At 36.9% G+C, this 25,422-nt stretch overlaps 1 protein-coding gene across 2 annotated transcripts in view; it reads left to right on the top strand.

Moving 5' to 3' along the window:
* LOC124408055 (disintegrin and metalloproteinase domain-containing protein 10) overlaps nt 1-24,384 on the top strand; it is a 96,928-nt gene extending 72,544 nt beyond the window's left edge. The window contains exons 2-15 of one of the 2 annotated variants that reach the window (XM_046884715.1): nt 7,740-8,000; nt 11,268-11,462; nt 18,035-18,339; nt 19,462-19,608; nt 19,755-19,906; nt 19,997-20,231; nt 20,469-20,643; nt 20,783-20,936; nt 21,031-21,214; nt 21,330-21,560; nt 21,647-21,763; nt 21,851-22,015; nt 22,151-22,280; nt 23,498-24,384. In XM_046884715.1, the coding sequence (XP_046740671.1) occupies nt 7,740-8,000; nt 11,268-11,462; nt 18,035-18,339; nt 19,462-19,608; nt 19,755-19,906; nt 19,997-20,231; nt 20,469-20,643; nt 20,783-20,936; nt 21,031-21,214; nt 21,330-21,560; nt 21,647-21,763; nt 21,851-22,015; nt 22,151-22,280; nt 23,498-23,658 (2,612 nt within the window). In that variant the 3' untranslated portion in view covers nt 23,659-24,384. The remainder of the gene's footprint in view (nt 1-7,739; nt 8,001-11,267; nt 11,463-18,034; nt 18,340-19,461; nt 19,609-19,754; nt 19,907-19,996; nt 20,232-20,468; nt 20,644-20,782; nt 20,937-21,030; nt 21,215-21,329; nt 21,561-21,646; nt 21,764-21,850; nt 22,016-22,150; nt 22,281-23,497) is intronic. The other variant, XM_046884716.1, reaches the window with a different exon arrangement.
* The last annotated feature ends 1,038 nt before the right edge of the window (nt 24,385-25,422 follow it).

Below are 25,422 nucleotides of genomic sequence, written 5' to 3'. Positions count from 1 at the left end.
GCATGGAAATTTTTCATGTCCATCATTTTGTTGTATCTTGTAAGTTTCGATTTTTTTTTTTTTTCATCCAGCTGTTACCGAGATCATCGCGAGAATTTGTCGGACAATATCGACGCTTTTTTCAAAAAGCTGATTTTCGAATTTAGAGGATCGAAAAAGTTTTAAAGGTATTCGGTGAAATTGGGTGAAGGAATTTTCCAGCGAAAGCAATACTTTTCTCGCCGAACACCGAAGGCGATGAAAAGTAAAAAGAAATCGGCATATAAAAGACCAACGAAATACTGTTTTCGATTTTTTTCTCTCTCTTTCTCTCTCTCTCTCTACCTACTTTCGTAATTGACGGAAACCGTTTGTCTTTACTTAATTCGTCGCTTTTCACGACCTTCTCAGGTTTAAAGCTCCTTTTACCCTCTTCTCGAGCTTTGCTTCCGCACACATATACAGCAGACGAACACAAACTGCGGAAAGGGGTCGCGGACGACGAGAATTTGCATTTAAATCTCCCCCCGTTATCTCGCCTCGCTTCTTGATTCAACGTTTAGTGATCTCAGAAGCTGATAGGTTCGGCATACAGTGCCTTCTATACACATGCCTGTATCTATACTCTATCCGTCCGTGGTACGGAATAATTAAATAAGCTTTGCCGAAACCAAAAATCAAAGTAAAAAAGAAAATTTCAAGAAAGAAGGATAGTGATAACGAATGTATAATATTGAAATCGAAACATCGATGAAGAAATTCGTGAAACCAATAACGTCGTATAAGAATTGAGTTTATATTCAAAATTTTGAAGAAAATAACGAATTTTATTTTGTAATAACGATTTATAAAGGTGATCACGGTAACACCATGTGATCAATGGGGATGGGGTTGAAATTCCGAATTTGAAAAGCTTTCGGAACTCTTTAAATTTATCAGAGTGAAGTTTGTAACGTTAATTTAAAAACTTGTTATTTTGCGATTTAAGGATGATCTGAAATTTAAGAAACTGTTAATAACAAACTCAGATTTTATTTGTAAATTCAACTTTTTCAGTTTATATTCTAAAGATGCAAAATAAGAATCATTGACATTATGATCAACCCTCGGTCGCATCTTAACTTTTACAAAATTTCGAAGTTCGGTGTATATAATATTATAATATCTGTGAATTGATTGATGCTTGAAAGCATCATCGTTTTTCAGTTCTCCATGAACTTTTTTCCACCTACAAACGATGCTTGCGATCATTTTTTCACCCGCAGCCTATAATACTAAGTAGATACGCGGTATAACTTGGCGTCGAAAATTATAATGCTTCCCGAGAAGAGGGGGGAAAGAAGAAAGAAGGAAATAAAAAAAATTAGACTGAGACCAACGCGATTGGAATATTGCCAAGAACATCGGGTTCTACTTTATTAACATCCTGATCCCTGCTTTCGTGTTTTTTTTTTCTGATTCGTTTTTTGTTTTTTAATGCTTTTTCTCACTACTATTCGCTGCCTGACAGGCGAATAGGTGTTAGAGTAATTTTTTTTTTTTTTGTTTTTTTTTTAAAGTTGAATGTGCTAAAATCAAGGCTAAAATAAAAGTAGACAAAAATCGCTCCATAATTTTGAAAAATTTCCTTTTTGAAAATGACTTTAAATATCTATAAATAATTGATCAGTTGAACGAAAAAAAAAATTTGAAAAAATTTAGGGCGCTCTTTCAGACTTGGGAAAATTTCGGAAAAATTTTTAAACAAAATTAGAAATTGTGAGCGTCCGACTTTGCTCGGGTTCGCATGGAATTTCCCATATACCTACCTACTTTCAGAAACAACATAAACCCTCTATAAGTTTCCAGCTTCTCGACGAAACTCGCTCCTGCCGCTGCAGGCGATATGATGAGGGCTGCAGGCTAGCTGCAGCGGTTGGCATAGAGGTGTAAAAATTGCAGCCTGCAACTTTCTGAGATAAAAGTGGAAAAGGTACTTGACACTGCATGGCTGCAGCGACTCCTTCGTGCAACTGTTCCGTATCGTGTTTTTTTTTTTTTTTCCTTCTTCTTCTTTTTCCCTCGGAAAAAGTTCATGCGGCTTTTTTTTTACTTCTTATTCTTTTTAATTTAGGCTTCCTGCACCTGTGAAGGAAATATCATTCGAGATGTCGAAAAAAAAAAAAAAAAATATTACTGTAAAAATTTGAGCTATTAATATTTAATGTTAATTTGCGATTTTCTATTTTCCCTTTAAATGGAACAGGAGATTGTTTTTTTTTTTTTTTTTTTTTTTTTCGGAATTTTATTACCCAACACATATTTTTGTAGGAAATTAAACGGTCTGAAAAAAAGGTCTCTAGCGGATTTTTTTTTTGTAAATCTACTGGTTCAAAAGTTGAGAAAAATATAAATTTTTTACAATAGTTTAGGTTAAAAACTTATTTCTTGTCAAGTACGCGGAAATTACGGGAAAATTTCGACGTTTCAGTAAAGAAGATGACATGAGCTTTAAGAAATATTATGTATTTATAATTTTTTCAACCGTTGTTTCGTAGTGGAAATGAAAAAAATATCGTGAAATTCGACATAACTAATTTTTAATCTTAAATAACTTTTGAACCAGTAGATTTACGAAAAAATCGCAGAAGACTTTTTTTTGTTTTTTGGATCGTTCAATTTCCTACAAGAATATGTGTTGCTCTTTACGATATATGTCAACCCGATGTTGAGTAATAAAATACCAAAATAAAAAAAAAAAATTCATAATACTTTCATTTGTTTTTTTTTTTTTATTTTGTTTATCTTTTTTTTTTTTTTTCCACTCCATACATTCGCGTACGATAAAAATCTAAAGAGTTCGAAAAACCGCGAGAATTTATTCAGCGAGTAAATAAGAGAAACTGCGATACTCGGCAAGAAAGTTTACAACTTTAAACAACGTAATCAAGTAGTTCTAATTGAATACACTAATTGTATATACGAATGTAAGTATACTATCACATGTGTATATATATACACTATCTATCTATATACATATATTGTGATATCGAAATCCGCCCACTTCTGCGTGAGTTCTATATAAACGTCCAAGAACGGAAAAGCGTCAGTCTAGAACAACGAAGTTCAAGAGAGTGAATGACTGGTTGACGTATCTGGAACACCGATGCCTTTTCAAAGCTCAAGTTAGTCGTACACACGTTTAGAACAGACAACGATTCCTTATCAATTCCTCGTATTCTCGGAAAATTCTCTCCACTCGCTTTGCCTTGTTATTATTCTTATTGTTGTTGTTGTTGTTGTTGTTGCTGTTGTTGTTGTTGTTACTATTGTTGTACAGAAATATATAATATCATTGCGTGTACGATAAACGACGTTATACCTAACTTTATAAGGAAATGAGAAAAGGGGGGAGGAAAAATCAGAGGATACAAATTACGGGGAATGGAGTTCCTCTTATCTTTAGTAAACAAAACAATTCGTTGACTCGCTGAATCGGAGGGTTGAAATGACACTTGGCAAATCGCGTTTCGAGCACGAGGCTTTTGCAATTTTATTACCGACTTGGCCGAGCTTGTTCTAGTCTACAACATCGATGTATCGTTCTTGACTTGATAAGGGAGAAAATTCCGTTGAGAACGGATCGATTAAAGAGCAATCGATTCACCTGTATATACTGTAAAAAAAAAATTTAACACTTTGATGCGCGATTAACTCTCGTCCACAAAAACGTCGTTTCCATTAAACTCGGTCTTCTCGTTTGTACTATAGATATGAGAACCTAAAATGAGCTCGTAGTACACGGATTGCGAAGCACAATGACGATATTGTCTGCGAACAACGTAACGGGACGTCAACGTTGGAACAAAATAGCGAGAGAGAGTGAGAGAGAGAGAGTTAAATGAAAATCCTATTTGCGAGGGGGAGAAGAAACTAATGCGAGAGCATTGGAAAATGCAATAACCGAATCTCATTGATCAACGTCCAATTCATTCACGCTGATGGGAACCATCATTCGATCCTTTCATCGGACTTCATACAACCGTTTCGAATTGTTACCTCACGAGCTGCTGTTTTGTATTATTACCTACAAATTGTTACACAACCTGCTTTTGAACTTTTGGGCTAAAAATTTTTTTAGAATGGGTTTCGATCGTATCGCAGGTTTCACAGCTTTTTAAATTCTGCGAGTTTTTTGGCCTTGTGTTGAAAGAAAAATCGTTCTTTACTAAATTGAAGTTTGTTCGATCGTTAGCTTGATTGCAATTCACGTTGAGATGTTGAAATAAGAAAATAGAAGTTATTCACCGACACAGGCAAGATCTATGAATCTCTAAACTCTGAATTGATCTTGACTTGACTTGCAGAGAAGACGATGTGGAAGATTGAAATGGTTTCCATTGGATACGTCAACCTCTCTTTTATGAAGTTCTACACTCACGATGGAATGTCGAAAATTGAACCGAAAACGGAATGCCAATTTTTGTCTTACAAAGAAGCGACTCCACAATCAAATCTCAGGATCTCTGAATAAATGCCGAATCTCGATAGAAGAGAAAAATCCTTCCATCGTCCTTTTGCTAGAGCGTCATTTTCGAAGAGGCCATTGACTGTGCGGACTTGAGCGAATGGTGCCGGTCACTTCGGGGTTAGACGAGAAGGAAGTGTTACACCCGAAGGGATTCATGTCCCGTGAAATTTGTTTCTGCGATGGGTTTAACCGATACCTTATACCTATAATACACACCGTAGCCCGAGCATATACATATACATATATATACACATATCCAGGCGGGTCAGCAACAGCGATGGTATCTGTATATCCGCGTTGTGCGATATGGTAAAACGAGCAACGGTGAACGCCTCCGCCACAGTAGCGAGTCGGGTTAAACGGATCACCGTTTCCTTTTACAGTTTGAATCAAACCAAAGACCATCTCACCGCCGATGGACCAGAATTATAGCATAGCAGCTCAGAATTGGCGAACCACGCAGTGGTAGAAACGAAAAGAGAATAAAGAAAAGGCGGAGAATTTATCGTTGGAATGAACTTATTGACAGCTTTGTGTCTTCTTCGCTGTGCATCGATTCTACATTCTGCAGGGTTGTCTGCTGATTCGAAATCTGAAATGGTACTTGTCGGCTACCGAAAAGCTCCGGGATAATTAATGATCCTGTTGAGAACGAAAGGAGCGAAAAATAGGGATCCTCGAGCATCACGGAATCCGAAAATTCAACTCCTCGTCCTGGAGTCCAGTGTCGTCTATCCTCCTTAGCTTCACACCTACTCCGGGTGTAGGTATCGTTAGTTTTTCGTTTTTAGATCCTTTATTTTTACTCTCAAAGAGAGGCGAGACTCGTTACTCTTCGTTATTAACCCTGCATTTGTTTTTCTCCTTCTCAATCGTTACTGAGTAATTTTATTGTACGTGGTATTATTTTGCCAGTCATTCCTTTTCCCGGATTCTTCAAGACGCAGTCCAATCACCGCCAAAGTTAGCGAGTTCGAGAAAATGTTTACTGAATATTGCACATGAAATGGAACATTTGTTATCCGGCAGGGTAGAGACACTTACAATGTGCCAAATATTCACTGTTTGGAGACAAATCTTAACCCCCCCCCCCTCCCCCTCGCCCCTGCCAACAAAAAATTAAAATCCTAACACCAACAAAACCGCAAAAAAAAGTTTCAAAACTTGCTGCTTGTGTTAAAATTTTATCGACTCAGGGGCGGAATGTCGGTGAGTTTAAGAGACCGTTTCTGCATAGTTGGAAAGCGTTGGTCTCGGATGGTATTTTTCAACCGAACTCGCTGTACAGTATCCTCCCAGAATTTCCTCTTTCTTCCCTCTCTGATATATCGGTATTTTCTATATTATACCACTTTCCCCGGTGTATATGTGTATATGGTACATACCTATATATGTATGTATAGATAGGCGTTACAAACCCCTTGTACCCGGTTGCCGCAACATTCTTCGAGCTTGCTGCGACATCGGGTAGCCCGTAGGGTACAATAGCAGTATAAGTTATACACTCGCGTCTCCCTCCTTCCATCCTTCCATCCCGACTTTCCTCTCTGCTCCCTTTACTCTCTTCTCCTCTATCGCTTACACCGGAAAGAAGAGATATTTTCATTCTGTTCTATGGAGTTTCGGACTCCTGGCTACAGTGTAGCGGTTGATATCACCGAAGATCGTGGACAATTCAGGTCGAGCGAATAAAGACCACGGAATAAATACAAGATGATTGGCTGAAATTTTCTATTCATTTTTACGCAGATATTGTATATCGAGTTATTTCGTGAAAATGTCACACAGACGATTCAACACGTATAGAGTCAAGTAAATTCGCCTGCATTTATACAATTCGTAATACATTTTACTGAAATTCTCCTGTAGTTTGACAAGCGGGAATACATTTATGCAAAACAGAACTTGAATTGCATAAGTACAGGCGGATTTCAGTAAAATGTAGTATGAATTGCATAAATGCGGGCGGATTCATCCTGTGTCAAATTACTCATGTAACATTTTCGAAAAATAGAGTTGTATAAATACGCCGTTTCGTACGCGCCCCTTTGAAGACTTAATATTCGTATAATTTATCCCATTGGAGTAAATGTCTCCGGGTGGTTTTTGCCGACAAGTTGTACATAAACAAATACATATATAAATGAATAAATATGGTTGCGGCGGCAGCAACGAACTCTGCTCTGAGCTCGCCCGTTCTTCGCATCACTTGGTTCGTTTGAGTTTGAAACGAAGACTAATAGCCCCTGAACCGCGTAGAGGTACTCGAGATTGTGTGTGTGAGACTTACGCTAGGTGCGCGGTACTGGAAAGGGGTTAATTGGCTTTTCCGCGTACGTGCGGTGCGACGTGGAAGAGAAAAGCTGCACCGGCTTACCGCTCCTTTCCTCTCGCAGAGCTTTGCTTGCTCCGATATTCATGGACATTTATACCGGCTGTGAAGACGACGACGATGCCGATGCATTTTGATCTTGTTTCAGAATCTACGTGAGCCAAAAGTGCTGAAATAAAAACCTCACGATACAATAAAAGTTCAAAAAGCCTCAGTCAAGTTAATCTTGCTGCTAATTTTCACCGCAATATTATTTTTTTAAATCTCTTCTTTTTTTTTTTTTTTTTTGTCATCTTTTAATTTCAAAAATTTTTTTTTACACAATGTACCGTTCCGATTCTCGAAAGTAGAATAAACTTTTCAGCAAAATTGATAGTTTAATCATCCCAAAACACTGACGAAACTCTCGGCGTTCACTTTGTTCAATACTACCTTCCGCCAGAATTTTCCACCTGAAACTCTGACCTGCACGGTGTGTATAAACTTTAATATTGTGCCGTCATTCTCCACGCGTTCTGGGTTGGACTCTCTACAGTTTCCTCTCCCGTTTGAACTGCATAACTGCTGCTGCACTGGATGCGCTTCGCGAGCTATACTACATTCGCAGAGTATAAGCAGGCGCAGCTGCATTGCATATTGCATTCGGGATGAAATCTCCGACTTTTAACCCCACCTTTCAGTCATTCGCAAACTTTACTATAATAAATACGTATATAGGTACTAGAGTGGCGCAAAAAAACCGACAATTTTTTTTTTTTTTTTTTTTTTTTTTTTTTTTTGAGTCCTGCGTGACAAAATGTTAGTTTTTGATTTTTTTAAGAGCTCACTCCAAAGGACAGCTTGTCTACTATTAAAATATGGTCGATTTATTTATACCAACAAGTAATCTGACTGTGAATTTTTTTTCTTCTGTTACAGCGCGGCGACTGAACGAATATATTCGCCACTACGAGCCCCTATCGTATTCGACCGAAGATGTTCATCGAGCTCATCTCAGGGCAAAGAGATCCGTGGCGCAGGATAATCCAGTTACATTTAAATTCCGTGCCCACGGTAGAGACTTTCATATAAGATTAAAAAGAGACATAACAACGTTTAGCAATAACTTAGTTATAGTGGGACCCTCCGGCGAAGAGGAGGATCTCGACACGTCGCACATTTACCATGGTCACCTACTGGGTGAGTACATCGCTTAATGCATCTCTTCTATATCGACGTGATACCGTTTCTCCTCCTCCTCCTCCCTCCTTTTCCTCGAACAAAAAGACGAACGAATTTACTTCAGAATTTTAATTACCGAGACTTATTCAACCCCGTAGAGACATTCACCCTCTTTTTAAGAATATTTATGATGTGCCAAGGGATTGAATGAATTTTCAAGTTAATAATAAGACGAGTTCAGGTATAATATACGCCGTTAGAACCGAAAGAAGAATGAGTAAAAAAGCAAAGAAGCAAAAAAGCAAAAAAAAAAAAAAAGAACAGAATGAATGTGAAATTTCAAACTTTTTTTTTCACAAAATCTTTGATTATCGGTCAAAACCGGATTCAAAGCCGGTTGCAACTTTGCAACGGTTATTATTCGAACTAAATAATAACGGTACTAATATAGTAATGATAAACAAAAAAAAAATAAAAAAATACGAATTCTGAATTCGCCTGTAGTTTAAAAATTGAATAAAAATGCACGTTTGAAAAATATTCTTTCACAACTTCAACACAGTATACCTACACAAAATTATTCAAACTATACACAGGCTAAAAAATGTAATTCTAAATTTTCACTCACATCCCTAACAATCATCATATATATTTATACATGTACATAATCAGCTTGATTTTATACATTTCGAATGAGTTGCCAAATTTTGTGCATAAAGAACATCGAATTTCGAGTTTCACGTCATTTTTAACTATACATGTATATATATGTATATTTGCAAATTTGTCCGAGATTCTTCTGCTGAAATTGCATCTGCAGCTGGGAAAATAAGAGTAAAATGAATGAAAAGTGGGGGATTGGACGTGTTGCTCATACACTCCCCCCCACCCCCCCTGATCCCCGGTTATCGCTGGCGTAAACCCGGTTTAATTTCCGTCTCTCGAAAGTCCTTCTTTATCACCCTTCTTAGCTTTTGCACGGATCGCATCGTCGTTGCAAAACCTTAAATGCTCACCGCATTTCAACCCCGCGTATTCGTTAGATACTTCATTTCGTGAATATGGGAGCGATTACTTAAGAAACTGTCTTTAATTGCATATGGATGAAACGCGAAATCAAAAACCGATTTAATGAGCGACAGGAGACGTTACGGTTTTTTTTTTTTAAATTTATTTATTTATTTATTTTTTAGTGATAACGCAAAGTGAATCATATTTTTCGAAATTTAAGTGAATTCGAATCATCTTTTTAGTTATTATATGTGGTTTTCCTGCACCAGAATTCGATATTCAAATGAACGAGTATCTACCTGCAAAAACTACCATCTTGCACTTGCGAATAATATATATATAGATGCATATAAACGGACGCCGGATCTTTGATGAAAGAGACAAATGGAAAGAATGATGAAAATGAAAAATTCGCATCGTACGAATTGAATCGAAAACGCATAGAATTATAAATAGTTAGGTATATAAATAAATTTGCGTATATATAAATATATATACATATATATATATATATATATATGTGGGCGCGATAGTGAGACAATAAGCCTCAAGCACTGTCACATACCTTCATTACTAATATACGGACATACACTAGATTGATTTGTCAAACTGTTACTGGCTGACAGATGGCGCTAGTAGTTCGATGGTAATAAAACCGAGCTGTTATCATTCGAATAGATCAGAAGTTCGTCGGTGGGCGTACGATACGCATCGGCACCTGCGCCACCCAATTTTAGTGCGTTCTGAACTCAGGGTTGAAGGGATGAGTAGGTACCCACGATGCTAGTATTGTATATGTACGTATACTTATACCCAGCTATAGAAATTCTTAGTTTTCTAATTTAATTTCCATCGCAAAAACGACCAGGTCGACGTTCTCTTTTCGATTAAATTACACCATTCAATTTCATTTCAATCGCGTCGTCGTTTTGCGCTTTCAGGAGGCTCTATACGTAACAAAAAAAAAAAAAAAAAAAAAAAAAAGAAACGAAAACAAGAAAAAAAATTCAATAATAATAATAATCGACGTCAAAATATTATAAACCTGAGAGTTGAAAAAAAAAAAAAAAAAAAAAAAAAACACTGCAAAAGAAAACAATGATAAAATAATAACAATAATAATAATTATGTGTTGTACAAATCAACGTATATAATTGTGTACGCCGAATTTTTTTTTTTTTTCTTTTTGTTTTTCAATTTATTTTCAACCAAACAGATCACGTGTTCCACGTCGTGTTTTATACCTTATACACCTCGGTGCCAACACCAGAACGAAACACGGGTTGTGTAGTTCGTTTATTTGGGTAAAATTGGGATACGCAAGGTTCAAAGGAAAGTGGTGGCACGCCCCTCCAGTTTTCAAACAAATATACGACCCTCCTGCTATGGCATCACGCTGACTAGCTGCCGACCATTATACATACCATAAACCTTTTACTTCGAAATCTAGAAGTCGGTATAAATTGGAGGCAACCAAAAACATTACCAGAATGCAGCAGCAAAAACCCTCGACCAAACACTAGCACGACGTTATGTAATACGCTGCAAAGGATGATTAATTTCACCAAAATTAATCCTCATTCCAGAATTAAAAGAGACGGTGAACGACGCTGAAATATATGAATATAAGACTGATAAGATAAGATAAGATTGTATATATATGTTTAGTTCAAAGACTCGGTAATAACCGTCTAATCCCTATGGTTGTCGTGTTAAGGATCAGAGAATATTTGCTACTCCAGGCACAATTTGTTTCTACGTATATAAATATATTCATTACCTCTGGAGAATTGAAATTAACGAGATTCTACGAATATTTCAAAGCTGCTTTCGGCGAGAGGACGATCTTTTTATTATTAAATATGATGATATTATTATCAGCATCATGGGCTTTACGCAAATCTCGATGACAGAGAAAATCGAGAAATTCAATGTTCAAACTATATACACCATGGAAGAAGAATAAATCAAATTTTATATTTTATATCTTTTAACGATTCTTTCGGCGCATTGATTTTCTTACAATGACATGGTAAAAAAATAACTCTGTCTTAATATTCAAGTATGTAATTCATTTTCACTTTTCAATTTGTACAACAGATTTTGCATATGTATATTCAGTCATGGGCATACAGTAGTAATTGTAAATTGAAAACTGAAAACCGGTGCTAGAATTTTCCTTTTTTTCTTTGGCTCCCTCCCTCTCTCTCTCTCTCTCTCTACATATTTCTGACAAAAATCGAGGGTGAAAATTTTGGTGTTACGTTTCGACAGGAGAACCTGATAGCTACGTCTTCGGAAGCATCAGCAGCGGTGTCTTCCACGGTAAAATTGTGTCGCCTCAAGGTGGTGCGTGGTACGTCGAAAAGGCGCATCACTACTTCCCGCCACACGAAGTAAACGAGACACATCACTCGGTCATTTATCACGAGCATGACGTGATCGATCCATTCGCCGATATACGCGAAGGTAAGAAATCACCAATTTCCTATTATTTTCTATCACCAATTTCCCCTATGGGTATACAAAATACTGTAAGGGTGGCCGCACACGCCTGAAATATTTGGAAAACCTGAAATTTTCAGGGGATTTTTAATTTGCTCATGGGAAAAACTGTGAAAATGCCCACTTTTCTATCGTGGGAATTAGAAATGATTTTTTTAAGTAAAAAGTTTACTTTTTTTTCATCGAAAATACAAAGAGACACTGAGACTGAATTTTTTTTATGTTATATTTTTTACTCAATTTGAATTGAATTTTAAACAAATATACATACAGAGATAGTAAGTTGAACGATTTAGGTTTTAGTAGCTTACTAGAGCTGGGAAAATGTCAGGAAAAACTAAAGTTTTAGGTCCTGGAAATGACCCAAACTGGAAATGACATGAAATTTTTTTCAAAAAAACTTGTGGCCACTTTGATACATTATACGTGCACATAAATTCCCTATGCAGTTGTATTTTAATCCTAAAACATCGATTAGATACGATATAAAAATATTTGGGTGGATTTTTTCGTTGTTTTTAAAAAATATATATTTTTTTTTTTTCTTTTCATTCGTTTACTCGTTCATTTCAGTTATGTATATTATAATATCATTTTATGACGAAAAGCAGACCGTGAATACATAGCTTTTACATTTTACATGATATTACGCGAAATGGAAAACGATGGTATGTGGAACGATGGAACGAATATGATGATTTTCAGTTATAATAATAACAGTAATTGTCTGCGTGAAAATGACTATGTCTAGCCGGCTGCAAGCTCGCTGCTTTTAGTAACAATCTGAAATAACGTGTGTGTGTGTGTGTGTGTGTGTGTTTTACATACTTTGCATGCGCGTAAAATACTGAGAGTGTGCACTTCGTGGCGATGAGAAACTCCATTTGCGAGAAAGCATGTGTGCCTTATACCTTATATTATTCGCGTTTCACGGTTATTTCACCTTTTAATAGTTGACTATAAGGAAAAATGTACTTTGGATTAGCCGTATAAAATAGCTTTTGGCTTACTTGCGAGTAAAGTCGATGTTCAAATTACGAGGCTGAAGCTAACAGCCAGAATTAGCAGACAACCGTTCTAATGATCATTCGCATAAGGTAGTGAAGTCCGAAAATAAAAATTTTGTGAAACATTTTGAACCTCCAATATTTTTATATAATTATCAGGGCGAAAGAGAGCTGCATTTTTTGTAATTCCAAAAAGTAAAAGCTTTGATTGTTTACTTTAGCTTCATTTCTAATTTTAATTGTTCGTGAGTAAATTTTGCTCAATGTATCTTGTAGTTTCAATTTTAACAGTATTTTGCACTTCGGCGAAATTGTTGTAACGAATTTAATAACTTCGATTTAGCTATCATATAGCGAGTGGGTATAATATTGTAAGTTGTATGCAGTTCACATGTTGTACCGTGTACAGTATACACGTGTTGTGTGACATGACGTGAACACAAAGCTTTTCCACCACTCTCTCTTATTCTCATCTCAGCCTCCGTTCATTTATACATATGAGGCATTCCATGCGGTTTCGAACGAACTAAAAGTTGTCCATTCGCAAAAAATTTGAAATTTTGTCAAGTTATGGAATTATATGAAAAAGAGTAGTGTGAATTTTTTCCAAATTTTTAGATCGCGTTTTTTTGAGTTTTTCAAAAATTCAAAATTTTTCGAAGTACCGTAATTATACGATTAAACAGAAAAATGTTTCAGATAAAAAAGTTGCAGTTTTACATAAAATTTGTGAAAAATTTTGTTTTGTCATTTTTCGAAATCACCATTTTCATCGAAAACATACGAAAGTAATTTTTTTTCGATCGGTATGTCAGTTTCGATTTATCTAAAAAAAAAATTTCAGAAAATACTCTGAAGTATATACAATAGATACGTTTTTTTTTTTTTTTTTAGATGGATGGATTTCCGATGATAATAATCATTTTTTCAAATCGAATAATTACAAAACAATATGTTTTACAAAGTTTATGTAAAACTGCAACTTTTTTTGTCTGAAACATTTTTCTGTTTAATTGTACGTTTCCAAGATCTAACGGTACTTGAAAAATTTTGTAATTTCGAATAACTCAAAAAAATGCGATCCAAAAATTTTGAAAAAACTTACACTACTCTTTTTCACATAATTAAATAATTTGACAAAATTTCAATTTTTTTTTTTATGAGCGTGGACAACTTTTTCACCGTTCAAAACCGCATGGAATGCCTCATATATATAACGCCATTTTGCACGAGCATATAAAGTCCGGTATACCGCGTGTGGCATGCTTACATATGCATACAAGTATAACACCTATTCTCTATTTATCATGCAGGGCTCTCGTATATACCCAACCACGAACCTTTTGTTTGCCGACCAAATACCTTCACGCTAGATTATAATGCATTATAACTGCGTGAATCTGAAGGCGGAATTAACCAGGAATTTCATCCCGTTATCGTACTACCAGGATTTGTCTTTTTCGGTTCTTCTATTCTCGCGTACCTTCATCGGTTTTAGTCTCTAAAATTTTTCTATCCGAACGGTATTAAAAACTAGGTCAAGTGATCGCGGAGATACGAATTATGGAAATTTTCCATTTTCCTTGCTATAAAGACACGGGATTTAATAACGAGCTCCAAGTTTTTAACGGCACTTTAACGATGCACGTTTAGGAAAAATCGTTACCGCGATTCTTGGGATTTTATGAAATTCAGCTAGTAAATCGTAAATAAGAAAAGATTAACTTCAGACTTGTGTTTAGCAACACGTTGCATCCTATTGGAGTGAAAACGCCATCAAAATTTCCATTTACTTGTATTCAAATTCTCATTCAATAAAAAATTTCCACACAACAGCCAAAACCCCGAATTTCAATCATACGTATTAAGTATAATTTTCAAATACGTATTCAACCTTGTGACGATTTTTTTTTTTTTTTGTGAATAGAAAAACTTTAGCATTAGTTTCATTCAAATCCATCAAGTGAATCAAAAAATCACCTCGTTGGGTATCCATCTTTGGGGGTCGTTTTCACCCCTTTAAACCGTTTTTCCGCAGATAAAAAAAACAAATACGTGTCTCTTAGTTTCCAATGGTCTACAAAATACACGAGTCTCAATGAAATCAGAGAAGGACACCAAACTGAAGTACCTTCTTAAGTCCTTGATGCCATTTTTTGTCACTCTTTGTCTCCCGGTGCTACGAATTCGGGTATCCTCGTATAGTTTTTGTCGAGTAAAGTACGAAACTTTGAAGCCTGTTACGTGTTGATTTACCCTGCAGAACCTAAGTCAGTCTGTCGTCCTGTGTACTACCGCCCAATGAAGCAACCGTAAAACAACGGACCCAAACCATCAACCAACTAACCAGCAAACTAACCGACCACCACGCCTCTTCCGCGTACATCTGCCCCTGCGGTTTCCGCAAAGTCCCGGATTCCCATTCTCTCCGTCTCTCTCATTTTCTCTAACTTTCTCCGCACTTCTCACTCTCTCCTTTTATTACCGCAGAGATTCATCTCGGCAAATAGACTGATGCTGCAGAACTGTCCGTCTTAAAATTAACTGAGTTTACAGCTTGTGGTGCTAATGGGATGGACAGTGTCACAAGTTCTCGCCTGTCATTTAATCCTTGACAGTTTAGTTCTGCACTGAAGCACAGATGCTTTATTTTTTACTTGTACGCGCGCGCGCGCGTGTGTGTGTGTGTGTGTGTGTGTAACTATAAACTTACTGCAAAATATTGATTTTTTCCCGGGTTTTTTTTTTTTTTTTTTTACCGCGGAGATACTACCCTCTAATACTAAATCTGCCACCGTCGAACGACTCGACGGAGTCTCTTCGTGTTCCACTTTCGAACAATCATTTTTATTACAGCACTGGTGCGGAAACCGAGATAAGCGATGCATTACCACCGCCATAAACGAAAAGGCTCCGTTCAAATCACCCCGCAATCAGTTCGCAGTTAATCGGGTGATAAAGTTCCGTTTCATTCGCTAACCGAAAAACGAAAAAATAGTTATCCCGCATTATAGGAACGTGGAAAAAATCACTTTCGAAATATATTTATTATTTATGTTTGATAATTATATCTAAAAATTAGCGACAAAAATTTTGAAGAAAAACTTTAGGACTTGAGGTACAGGCAACACTTTTTTATACGGTGGGTGATTTTTATTTTTGGTTAAAAGTGGAAGAGAAGCGAAGTAGACTTTACGTGACTTGCTGGAAATTTGGGAGAAGACGCAACAAAGAAGAAGAAGAAGAAGAAGAAGAAGAAGCTAAGCTAGATTTGTCTTGAGTCTGTTTGCCGACCGCGTTTCTTGGATATTCGAGGGTATTTGCCTGCGACCAATATGAGGACCTCTACACTATTCCGAAAACGCGAACGGGAACTTGCTCGATTTTGAAACAAGCCTCCGGCATACCATTGCTGGTTTTTTCGTCCTTGCGGCGGCTTTGACCTTTTCTCTTCTAAGCACGTACTTTTCAAAGGGGTACACAGCCACGGGCCTCGAGTGCTCGGGTTTAACACGATAAATATAAAAATAGCGCTCTTTGTGTGTGGCGTAGTTCTGAGATTGCAAATTTTAGTCACGAGGACTCATATAGCTGACGTGACCGAATTTCCAACAATATTATATTTCTTTATACATATACGGATTGAGGTTTGTCTCCTCCTCGAAAAAAGGAATTTTCAAACTACCGAATAACTTTTGTACGTACATACACGCAATTTATGGAAAATGATACTTTTTTTTCTTCAATTTTGATCAATCGTTTGCATCTCAATTTAAATTTACCGCAATTCTCTGCTGCGGTTTACAAACGAAAATCGAATGATAATATTCGGATTAATTTATTATTCTATTACGATGTTAGCAATTTCAAATTTCAAACAATTTTCTCGTGGATAGTACAAAAACAATGTCAGCATCAAATTGTTCTGATGAAGAAGTGGGTAAATTTTTAAAATTTATATCTCGACAATCGATTCAATTCAATTCGATTGGAGTTTTAATAAATAAAAAGTATGTAGATCGAGTATAGTATCGAATTTTTTTTTCTTTTCTCTCAGATTTAATTAACTACGTTTTTACGACGCACACAATAATTTAGATAATAAATAACAACGAATCATCCGATTTACTTCAAATTTGAAGACATCAATCTGGTATAATTAATCCTCTTGCTAACGACGATCTACATACTTTTGGATAAAAGAAACTCCGATATAATTAAATAATTATTTGACCAGGTATAAATTACCAAAATTTATCCACTTTTCATCTCCCATATGTATACATACACAAGCCATTAATATCCTCCCCTTCACTGTCGATATGCGGGGGTGGAAAGCGATCCTAAGATTTGAATATGGAAAGCGTCTCGTATCTGCCGACGTTTCATAGTCGCGTAACGGACGGAAAGCCGACGAGAGGTCAGTGCATCATGGGAATAATGGGGGGCTTTCGGTGAAACGATACTCGAGGGATGAAAGCGATCTGCTCCCTTCACACACATGCTTCAGCAGCAGCTGTGGAGCCGTCTGTTATTATACCTTGACTAAATTATGACGCGGTATCTATCCTATCGCCGATATACACGTACAGGTAAGCCGCGTTGAGGGGGATGACTCAAATGCATTCGGGGGTGAGAAGTCGAAACGGGATTATAGAATGAAAAGCGATATCTAGGGATGGGGTTGAGGTTTCGAAAGTGCCGAATTCCGAATTATTTGGTGGCGAAATTTGAAGCAATGAGATCAAACTTTTACGTAGTAAAAAAGTTTCGAATAGTTGGATATCCGATTGCTCAAAGTTTCGAAATGCAAGATTACGAAAATTCTAGATACGATTGAGCAAAGTTCCGGAAAGTCAAATTTCGATAGAGTAAAGTTGTGAAAGTTGCTCAACGAGTGGGTGTGAAAAATCAAAAAAAGCGTAAATCGGAATGATCAGGATGCTGAACGTAAAAAGATCGAAAATCCAAAACAAAGAAATATCAAAGTCGTGACATTTTATCAAGCCAGAAATTCACGGACCTGAAAATCTTCGATCATCCGGAATTTCGATAGCGTCGAGTTTCGGATCATTCGAAACTCTGATGTTTCGTCAGAGTTTGATTTCTTTGTTTTAATTTTCGCCTTCAAAAAATTTGGAATTTAGTGTTTTCGAAATTTTTCAAAATCGGAGTTTCAAACCCGCAGAATCAGACAGAATCGTCACATAAATAGTAAAACTGTTGTCAGACGATAATTACTTTAAGTAAATTTTAGTGAATTGACGCTCTGTATTAATTCCTTGAGTGAATAATTGATTCATCAATTGATTGATTTCATCGTGTAAACTGAAAATATAAATGAATTTGTAATTCGTATTCAAATACAAAGTCGAAGTTCTTCGTCTTCTTCTTCTTCTCGGGAGATTTTTAATTTGAATAAATCATATTTTTCCACTGATTTAAAACGCGTTCCGATTTTCCTCGCGTTTCCACGGTTCAATCTCTCCATCCTTAGAGGTTCAAATATTCAATACCAATTTTTTACAGGACACTCGTCGGGTTGTGGCGTGACCGAAGAAAGAGTCCGATGGATGGACATGGTCCAAAATTCTGGTGAACCAGAGCCGCCGCCGCCATCCAAGATCAAACCTGGATCAGGAAATGCCGCGAAGGTCGATCCTTGGGTCGACGACGACGAGGATCCCGGGCACAAATACTCGCGACAGGCAAATGTGCCTGAAAGCTTGAGGACGAGGACGAGAAGGGAGACGCGACCCAAGCAGGAGAAAAATAACACCTGTTCTCTGTTCATACAGACTGATCCCCTAATCTGGAGACACATACGGGAAACGGTGAGCATGAGAAATCTATCACAAAAACTTGGCAAAAACTTTTTGCGATTTTCAATCAACAACCCCGGTACTTTTTTCACCCGGTGTATACAGTGTTTTTCTTTGTTTTTTTGAAATATTTGTTTCTATTGGGTTCTTTTTGCCCTTTTTATTCTTTGTCAAGTGATTTTCAAACCGCAACTTTTTTTTTCTCGCCGTGCAAATATCGCGTTCCAGTCCAAGAGGAATATTTGCAATTTTCCACCACGTTTCGTGCAGAATATATATATACATATATGTATATAACGCGAACGCGGTGGACTCAGACATATTTATTGCGAAATGTGAATGCGAAATTTTTCGCAGACCAGTCAGCTCGGCTTTTGATCGGTTTATGTACCTAACCAACGCCCTATGCATGGCCACCTGGATACACGCGTGTTAAACTGTGTGTCTGAATTTATTTCCTAGGCGTTTTCGCTACATCGTATATGTATGTATATATTTATATCGTATGAAATGCCCTGTGTTATACATATACGTACACACCTATACACATATTTATAAATGTATTGTGCAGTACGATTTTTTTGCCCTTTCGTCTTCTTCTTCTTCTCTTTTTTTTTTTCTCCTTTGTATTTGTTGTGAGAGAAAAAGTAAAAAGAAAGCAGAACGGAAGAAGAAATATTCGCAGAGTGAATACTTTCAACCCGTGAGGCGATAAAAAAAAATAAAAAATTCAATCGCAAACGACGGGAGCTTTTCTCCCCTTTTCTATCTCTCTCTCTCTCTCTCTCTCTCTCTCTCTTTCTTTCCACCTACATTATTCACGCCTTTTCCTTTCTTTGTTATTCCCACCGTCGTGTCTCGTTTTTCTTTTATCATTCCTTGAAGCGTTTTCCTCAATTTTCAAGGTTCAGGAATTTAACGGTTTATTTGTTGGATGTGTTCGAAGTTATTGAAACTCTATAGGTGAAATTTATCATGCAGTTTTTCTGTTCGTTTTTCGTCCATATTTTGTACAATACAAAATTTTTCATTCACTTCGTAGTGAGAGTTGAACTCTCACGGTGCTTGATACGCGTCTCGATTTTACAAGGAAATTCACTATTATTATCATTATTGTAATATTTTCTTCCACAGGTGAATAATGAAGTAGAAAAAACCAAAGAGGAAATTCTTTCGCTGATATCGCAACACGTTACAGCCGTGAATTATATTTACACAGGCACGAAATTCGACGGTAGGACCGAGCATCGAAACATCAAATTTGAAGTTAAAAGAATAAAGGTACGTTATGCGTGCACGGATATGCCGAGCGATAAAAATCCTAGAAAATAATTATAAATTGATTGCAGTAAGAGTTTTAACGGTCTAACGAAACTCCAGCTGCTTCTCTATATCGTTGATGAGAAAAAATGAATTATCTCTTTCAGATCGACGACGACACGCCTTGCAACAACCCCCCGAATTATGGAGACACGTCGAATCCATTTTGCATGGAGAATATTGACGTCAGTAATTTTCTCAACCTACACTCGCTTGGCAATCACCAGGACTTTTGCCTAGCCTACGTTTTCACCTACAGGTAACTTCGATGATCTTACATTGAAATAAGCAGAAATTTCAAAGAAATATTATTCTCATGCAATATGTATTGTGCACAACCGTTTTCCAGAGATTTTACTGGAGGTACTCTTGGCCTTGCTTGGGTCGCCTCTGCATCTGGTGCTTCAGGCGGTATTTGCGAGAAGTACAAAACTTACACGGAAACCGTCGGCGGAATGTACCAGTCGACAAAGAGGTCGTTGAACACGGGTATCATCACCTTTGTAAACTATGCGAGCAGAGTACCGCCGAAAGTTTCTCAGCTAACGCTTGCCCACGAAATTGGCCACAACTTTGGATCGCCGGTACTGTAACGATCGATCATATTTTCACTACCGAAATCACTTTCGAATCTGTAATTTAATTATGCAAAAATATGAATACTGACTTTTATCGATAATTTTATCACGGTTGAAAATCCACTTTATATACCAAAATCATCGTTGTGCCATTATTACACAATTTATACATGCATAGGCAAATGAATAGAATTTCTGTCGAACTTGAATAACTCTGATAACGGTTTGTTTTACTTTATGCAGCACGATTTTCCACCGGAATGCAGACCCGGTGGACTCGATGGAAATTATATTATGTTCGCCTCGGCCACCAGCGGAGACAGACCGAACAACAGTAAATTCTCAAACTGCAGTATAGGGAACATCAGCAACGTCCTGGACGCGATGGACGATAAAAAAAGGAGGCCCTGCTTCACTCGTGAGACGATTAATTGCATCTCATTTATAGTGTTGAAATATTATTTTACAAATAAAGATACGGAGCGAGGAAAAATTGAAGAAAAAGTCAAAGTTCTCGTACGTCGAGATACAATATTTAGTCTTTAATCTTTTTACAGCACCTGCTGGCGCTTTCTGTGGGAACAAAATCGTCGAGGATGGCGAGGAATGCGATTGCGGCTACGACGAAGAGGAATGCAAAGACAAGTGTTGCTATCCACGTTTATCGCTGTCGGAAAAGCAGTGCCGTAGGAAAAACGCAACGCAGTGCAGGTACATTGCATTTATTGCTGTGAATTTTCCAGCCAGCCTTTTCACAAGTCAGGCTATTCCTAATGATATTAAATTGACTTTTTTTCCATCACAGTCCGAGTCAAGGACCCTGCTGTTCGAGCAAGACATGCAAATTTATACCGAACGAAAAGGAAAAAACTTCTGTATGCAGAGCTGAAACGGAATGCAGTTACGCGTCGACTTGCAACGGGACGTCATCCGTGTGTCCTCCGTCAAAACCAAAAGCTAACAACACCAAGTGTAACAAAGAAACTCAGGTACCAAAAGAATATGTGATACTTATTCTCCGTGTCTCAGTTTCCATTTCGATACACATATCGATTACAATTTTGAGAAAGTAATTTTCAAGTAAATCTGTAACGTTCCCAACAGTTGTGCATCAGCGGCGAATGTATCGGATCGAGATGCCTGGAATGGAATCTCACGGAATGCTTCTTGACCAGCAACAAACCGAATATAGACAAACGTAAGCTGTGCGAATTGGCTTGCCAGAATGGTACTGATATCTCGACGTGTCGCAGTACCAGCGAGCTTCCTTACTTGAAAGCCCAGGGAAAAGGAGCGATCAATCTAAGGCCAGGCTCGCCTTGTGATAACTTCCAGGTAAAAATCAAACTCGTGGATCTTTATTTGTGCAAAATGACTTTTGTCGCTGAAACTAAATTTTTCAATCCATTTTTCTTCTTCAGGGATACTGCGACGTGTTTCTTAAATGCAGAGCGGTCGACGCCGAAGGACCACTTGCAAGATTGAAAAATTTACTCTTCAACAAGGAGACTTTACTCACACTTTCTCAATGGGTTACGGTATGCCTGAAGAGCGAATATTTCCTTGTGTCAAAACAGAGATATAATTAATCGAACAAAATTCTCATCGCTGACAATTTGTTTCAGGAGTACTGGTGGGCGGTACTGCTGATGGGGATAGCGTTCATAATTTTTATGGGCTTGTTTATCAAGTGCTGTGCGGTACACACTCCTTCCAGTAATCCTAAGAAACCACCGGCAAGACGGATCAGTGAAACATTAAGAAGACCGATGAATACTCTAAGGAGAATGGTGAGTTCATCGAAATATCACAGTATCGATTACACATCGATGCGCTGTGAAACCTGTTGAATAAGGCTGAAAAATTCAGTCGTTCAGTTTTATTTGTTGCCCAAATCTGATTGTCAGTGATTTTTTTCTGCTCAGCGACATCATCATGGAGGCGGTGCCGGTCCGAGAAGCATTCCTCCGAGACAAGGACAAGGAGGCCATGGACAGCGCGGTCCTTCGCACGGATACGGGGAAGGTAGAGGAGCTCAGTATTATCCTCCCAAAGGTACGTCCACATACCTCGATTATTTACTAGAAATTATGCTATTGGTAAAATTTGATTTTCTTACTGTTTCTTCACCGAACTCGATGCGTTTGCAACTATGACCATCTATCTTTCTGCGAATGATATTATAGAGACAGTTATTTTTCTCCAAATTTCATACTAACGTATCGAAAATCAAATTTCACTGAACAACCTAGCCAAGATATGGGTATATATACATATATTTATTCGTGTACGACTTATTATCAACCCGCAACTACATCAGTGTTTCTCATGTTTGCATTTCCCTCACATTGATTGCGACGTGCCTCACTACCTGATAATCTTGTTCTCTGAGCTGCAGAGGTGAGCTCGGGCCGACATTACACTTTTGCCAGGATTAAATCCTTGGATATCAGTTCTTAAATGTCCGAACAATTCACGTTCAATCTCCTTGTTAATCGGTTAATTTCAATAAACATGAAAACAACAGTTTTCAACGACTCAGGCAGTTCATAGTAATTATAATTTAACGAATTCTTGGTAGCTCGGTTTAAAATTGAAGTAACGAACAATTCGATTATTTTGAACAAAGGTGAAGAATATTACTTGACTGTTTGGACGAATGCCAAAAGTCGGTGTTGAAAATTCTTGTGTTTGATCCTGGAAATTTATGTAGTCGCTTTTGCAATCGACGTATAGCTTATAACTTTTTGTCTGACTGCAAACCTGTGATATATAGTTGCCTGCTTTTATTATTATTATTATAATTATTATCGTACTGCAATGATGTACTCCTCTAATTAATTCCAAATTTTCATCTCTTTGTAATTTTTGTGTCCAATGAATATCTGCAAGTTCTTCTTTACAGTTTCTACTGCTAAAGCGCAGGAAATATTTTTGCCATTATTTATATTTTTTCTCCTACGTCGCGTGAAAACTGCAATAATCTCCAGTAAAGTATCCTTATCATAGCGAAACCAGCTGCTTGCAAATCTATTTGAAAAGTGTAACACACATACCGCATGAGCTAAAAAATCCTAGTCTAGATCCTCAGCTACCTTGAGATTACTCAAACCACGATAAATTCCAAAATGCTCGCCTTTACAAAGCTTGTTTCCCATCGATCGTTATCTCCCTGTATTTGTTGTCTCGAGTTACTTATTCTTCTGCACTTGTGTTCGTTTTTTTTTATTTTCTCTTCTCTGGTTCAAACCTTGTTTCTAAACTTTAAACAGGCTATCGCTCGGTTCCCACAGCTAGTGCGCCACCAGCAGGTGGTCCAGCAGCCAACTACGGCCGGTCAAACCGTCCCGAACTGTATGCCGGGGCCTATTCGGGTTCCGGAGGAGGTGGTAGGGGCACAGCCTATGAGATGAGGCATCACAACAAGGTTTGACGACTCTAGAGTGTCCCAAACCATATTTGGCGTTACTTTGTGAAACGGTCTCATCGTAGTCTACCATAACAACATCGTTTGGACTTCTTTATTGCTCGCACAATGAGCGGCCCAAGAGAGAAAGACAGAGTGTCAAAGAGAGCTGGATACTAATTTGAATTATGTTGTTTATCATTCATCATTACTATTATTACTTATATATAATTATTAGCTCGCCTCATGAAAATTAGAGAAATGTGAATCACCGTCTGGGAGAAATTTCCTCGTCAGGAAAAGACAAGTGTTACAATTTTATCAGATATTCATGACGCTTTGGAAAGATTAATCGAACCCCGTATTTGACCTAGCATCCAGTGCTCTTTTTTTATAAATTATATATAAATATAACAGTAGACTCCATTAAGTAAGTAGTAATTATAATAACCATGGTCACACTGCCCTAAGAAGAACAACAACAGTAACAACATAAGAAAGGAAAAACAAGAGATAGGAAAGAAAAGTCTAGACTAAAACCAAGGTTGAAATTATCGCGATATAATTTAACTCTTCAATATCAATTTTCAAACACTTGTTTTGCTTCAATTGTTTCGTTATTTACAAAAAACAATTCATAATCTTCTAGCTCGACGATTTTTGCTCCCAAACAGACCTGTCGTGGATTGGATGGATGCTTTGACAGGATATTAAGTATGACAATATTACGAAGTTGTGATTTACAGGGTGGAATTATTGAATCTCTCATCGATTTGAACTTTTCTTATATTTTAAAGTATATCGTTTACCATCAATAACTTTGAAAATAGGTCGTTACTGGTTTTCTCACCTTCTATTCACTAATTTACTTATCATCTTACACTTTACAAAAATTAAAAAATACACCATATTCTTAATTTATTTAAATCTGATAGTTACAAGTGTCCTGGAAATTTTGTTACAAATGATTCAGTTGTTTTTTTCATTCAAGTAATTGTGAAAATTTTAGCTGTGATATTAAAGGAATAGAACAAAAACGAGGAAGAAATTAAAGAAATTGTATAACCACTGCTTTATCTTCTATTGTAACTGTTTTATGACTACAGCCAAGCCATACAACAATGTTACGAACCCATTATTCGATCCACATTTTATGATTTAGTACTTCTTCAGACGCATGTCCGTCCAGTGATACATTTTACGGTAATGAATCTGTTCGTTAGTATCTAAAACACGATATATCTTGAACTATCGTGTGTACATCGCAATAAGTTCGATATAAAAGTTTAACATTAGATCACAAATACCTTGTGGATTTTTTTTCTTAAAAAAATATAATTTGAAATGCAACACCAATTCTTTAACCGAATTTGAATGAAACTTTGAATGCGGTCTGGAAAGGAAGCATAACTTATATTTTATTTGATAAATGTCATTTGTAGAAGACATTCTTTAACATTTCTTGTTTCATTTGCACCAGCTATCGTATAAAGGCAAACAGACTCTTGAGGCGGAAACTAAAGGGAATCCAGCATTACCAAACCATTGCAGGTCATTCGTTTGATCTCTGTACCATTGTAGTATAATAATATAATTGATATGTATTATTCTTATACTAATTTTTATTAGCCAATTGAATTGAGTGCAGCTATGAAAGATGATGGTTAAGAAAAAAAAAAAAAAAAAGAAAGAAATTGAAACTGAGCATTTTATAGTGATACTCATTTTACAATTATGTATTGATTATTATTAATTAGTTGAATATTACTGATTATATTATAATTTATATAC

This window comes from Diprion similis, chromosome 7 (genome assembly GCF_021155765.1).
Source record: "Diprion similis isolate iyDipSimi1 chromosome 7, iyDipSimi1.1, whole genome shotgun sequence".
Lineage (NCBI taxonomy): Eukaryota > Metazoa > Arthropoda > Insecta > Hymenoptera > Diprionidae > Diprion > Diprion similis.
Note: the sequence above shows the minus strand (reverse complement) of the source record. Positions and strands in the feature narration are given on the sequence as shown.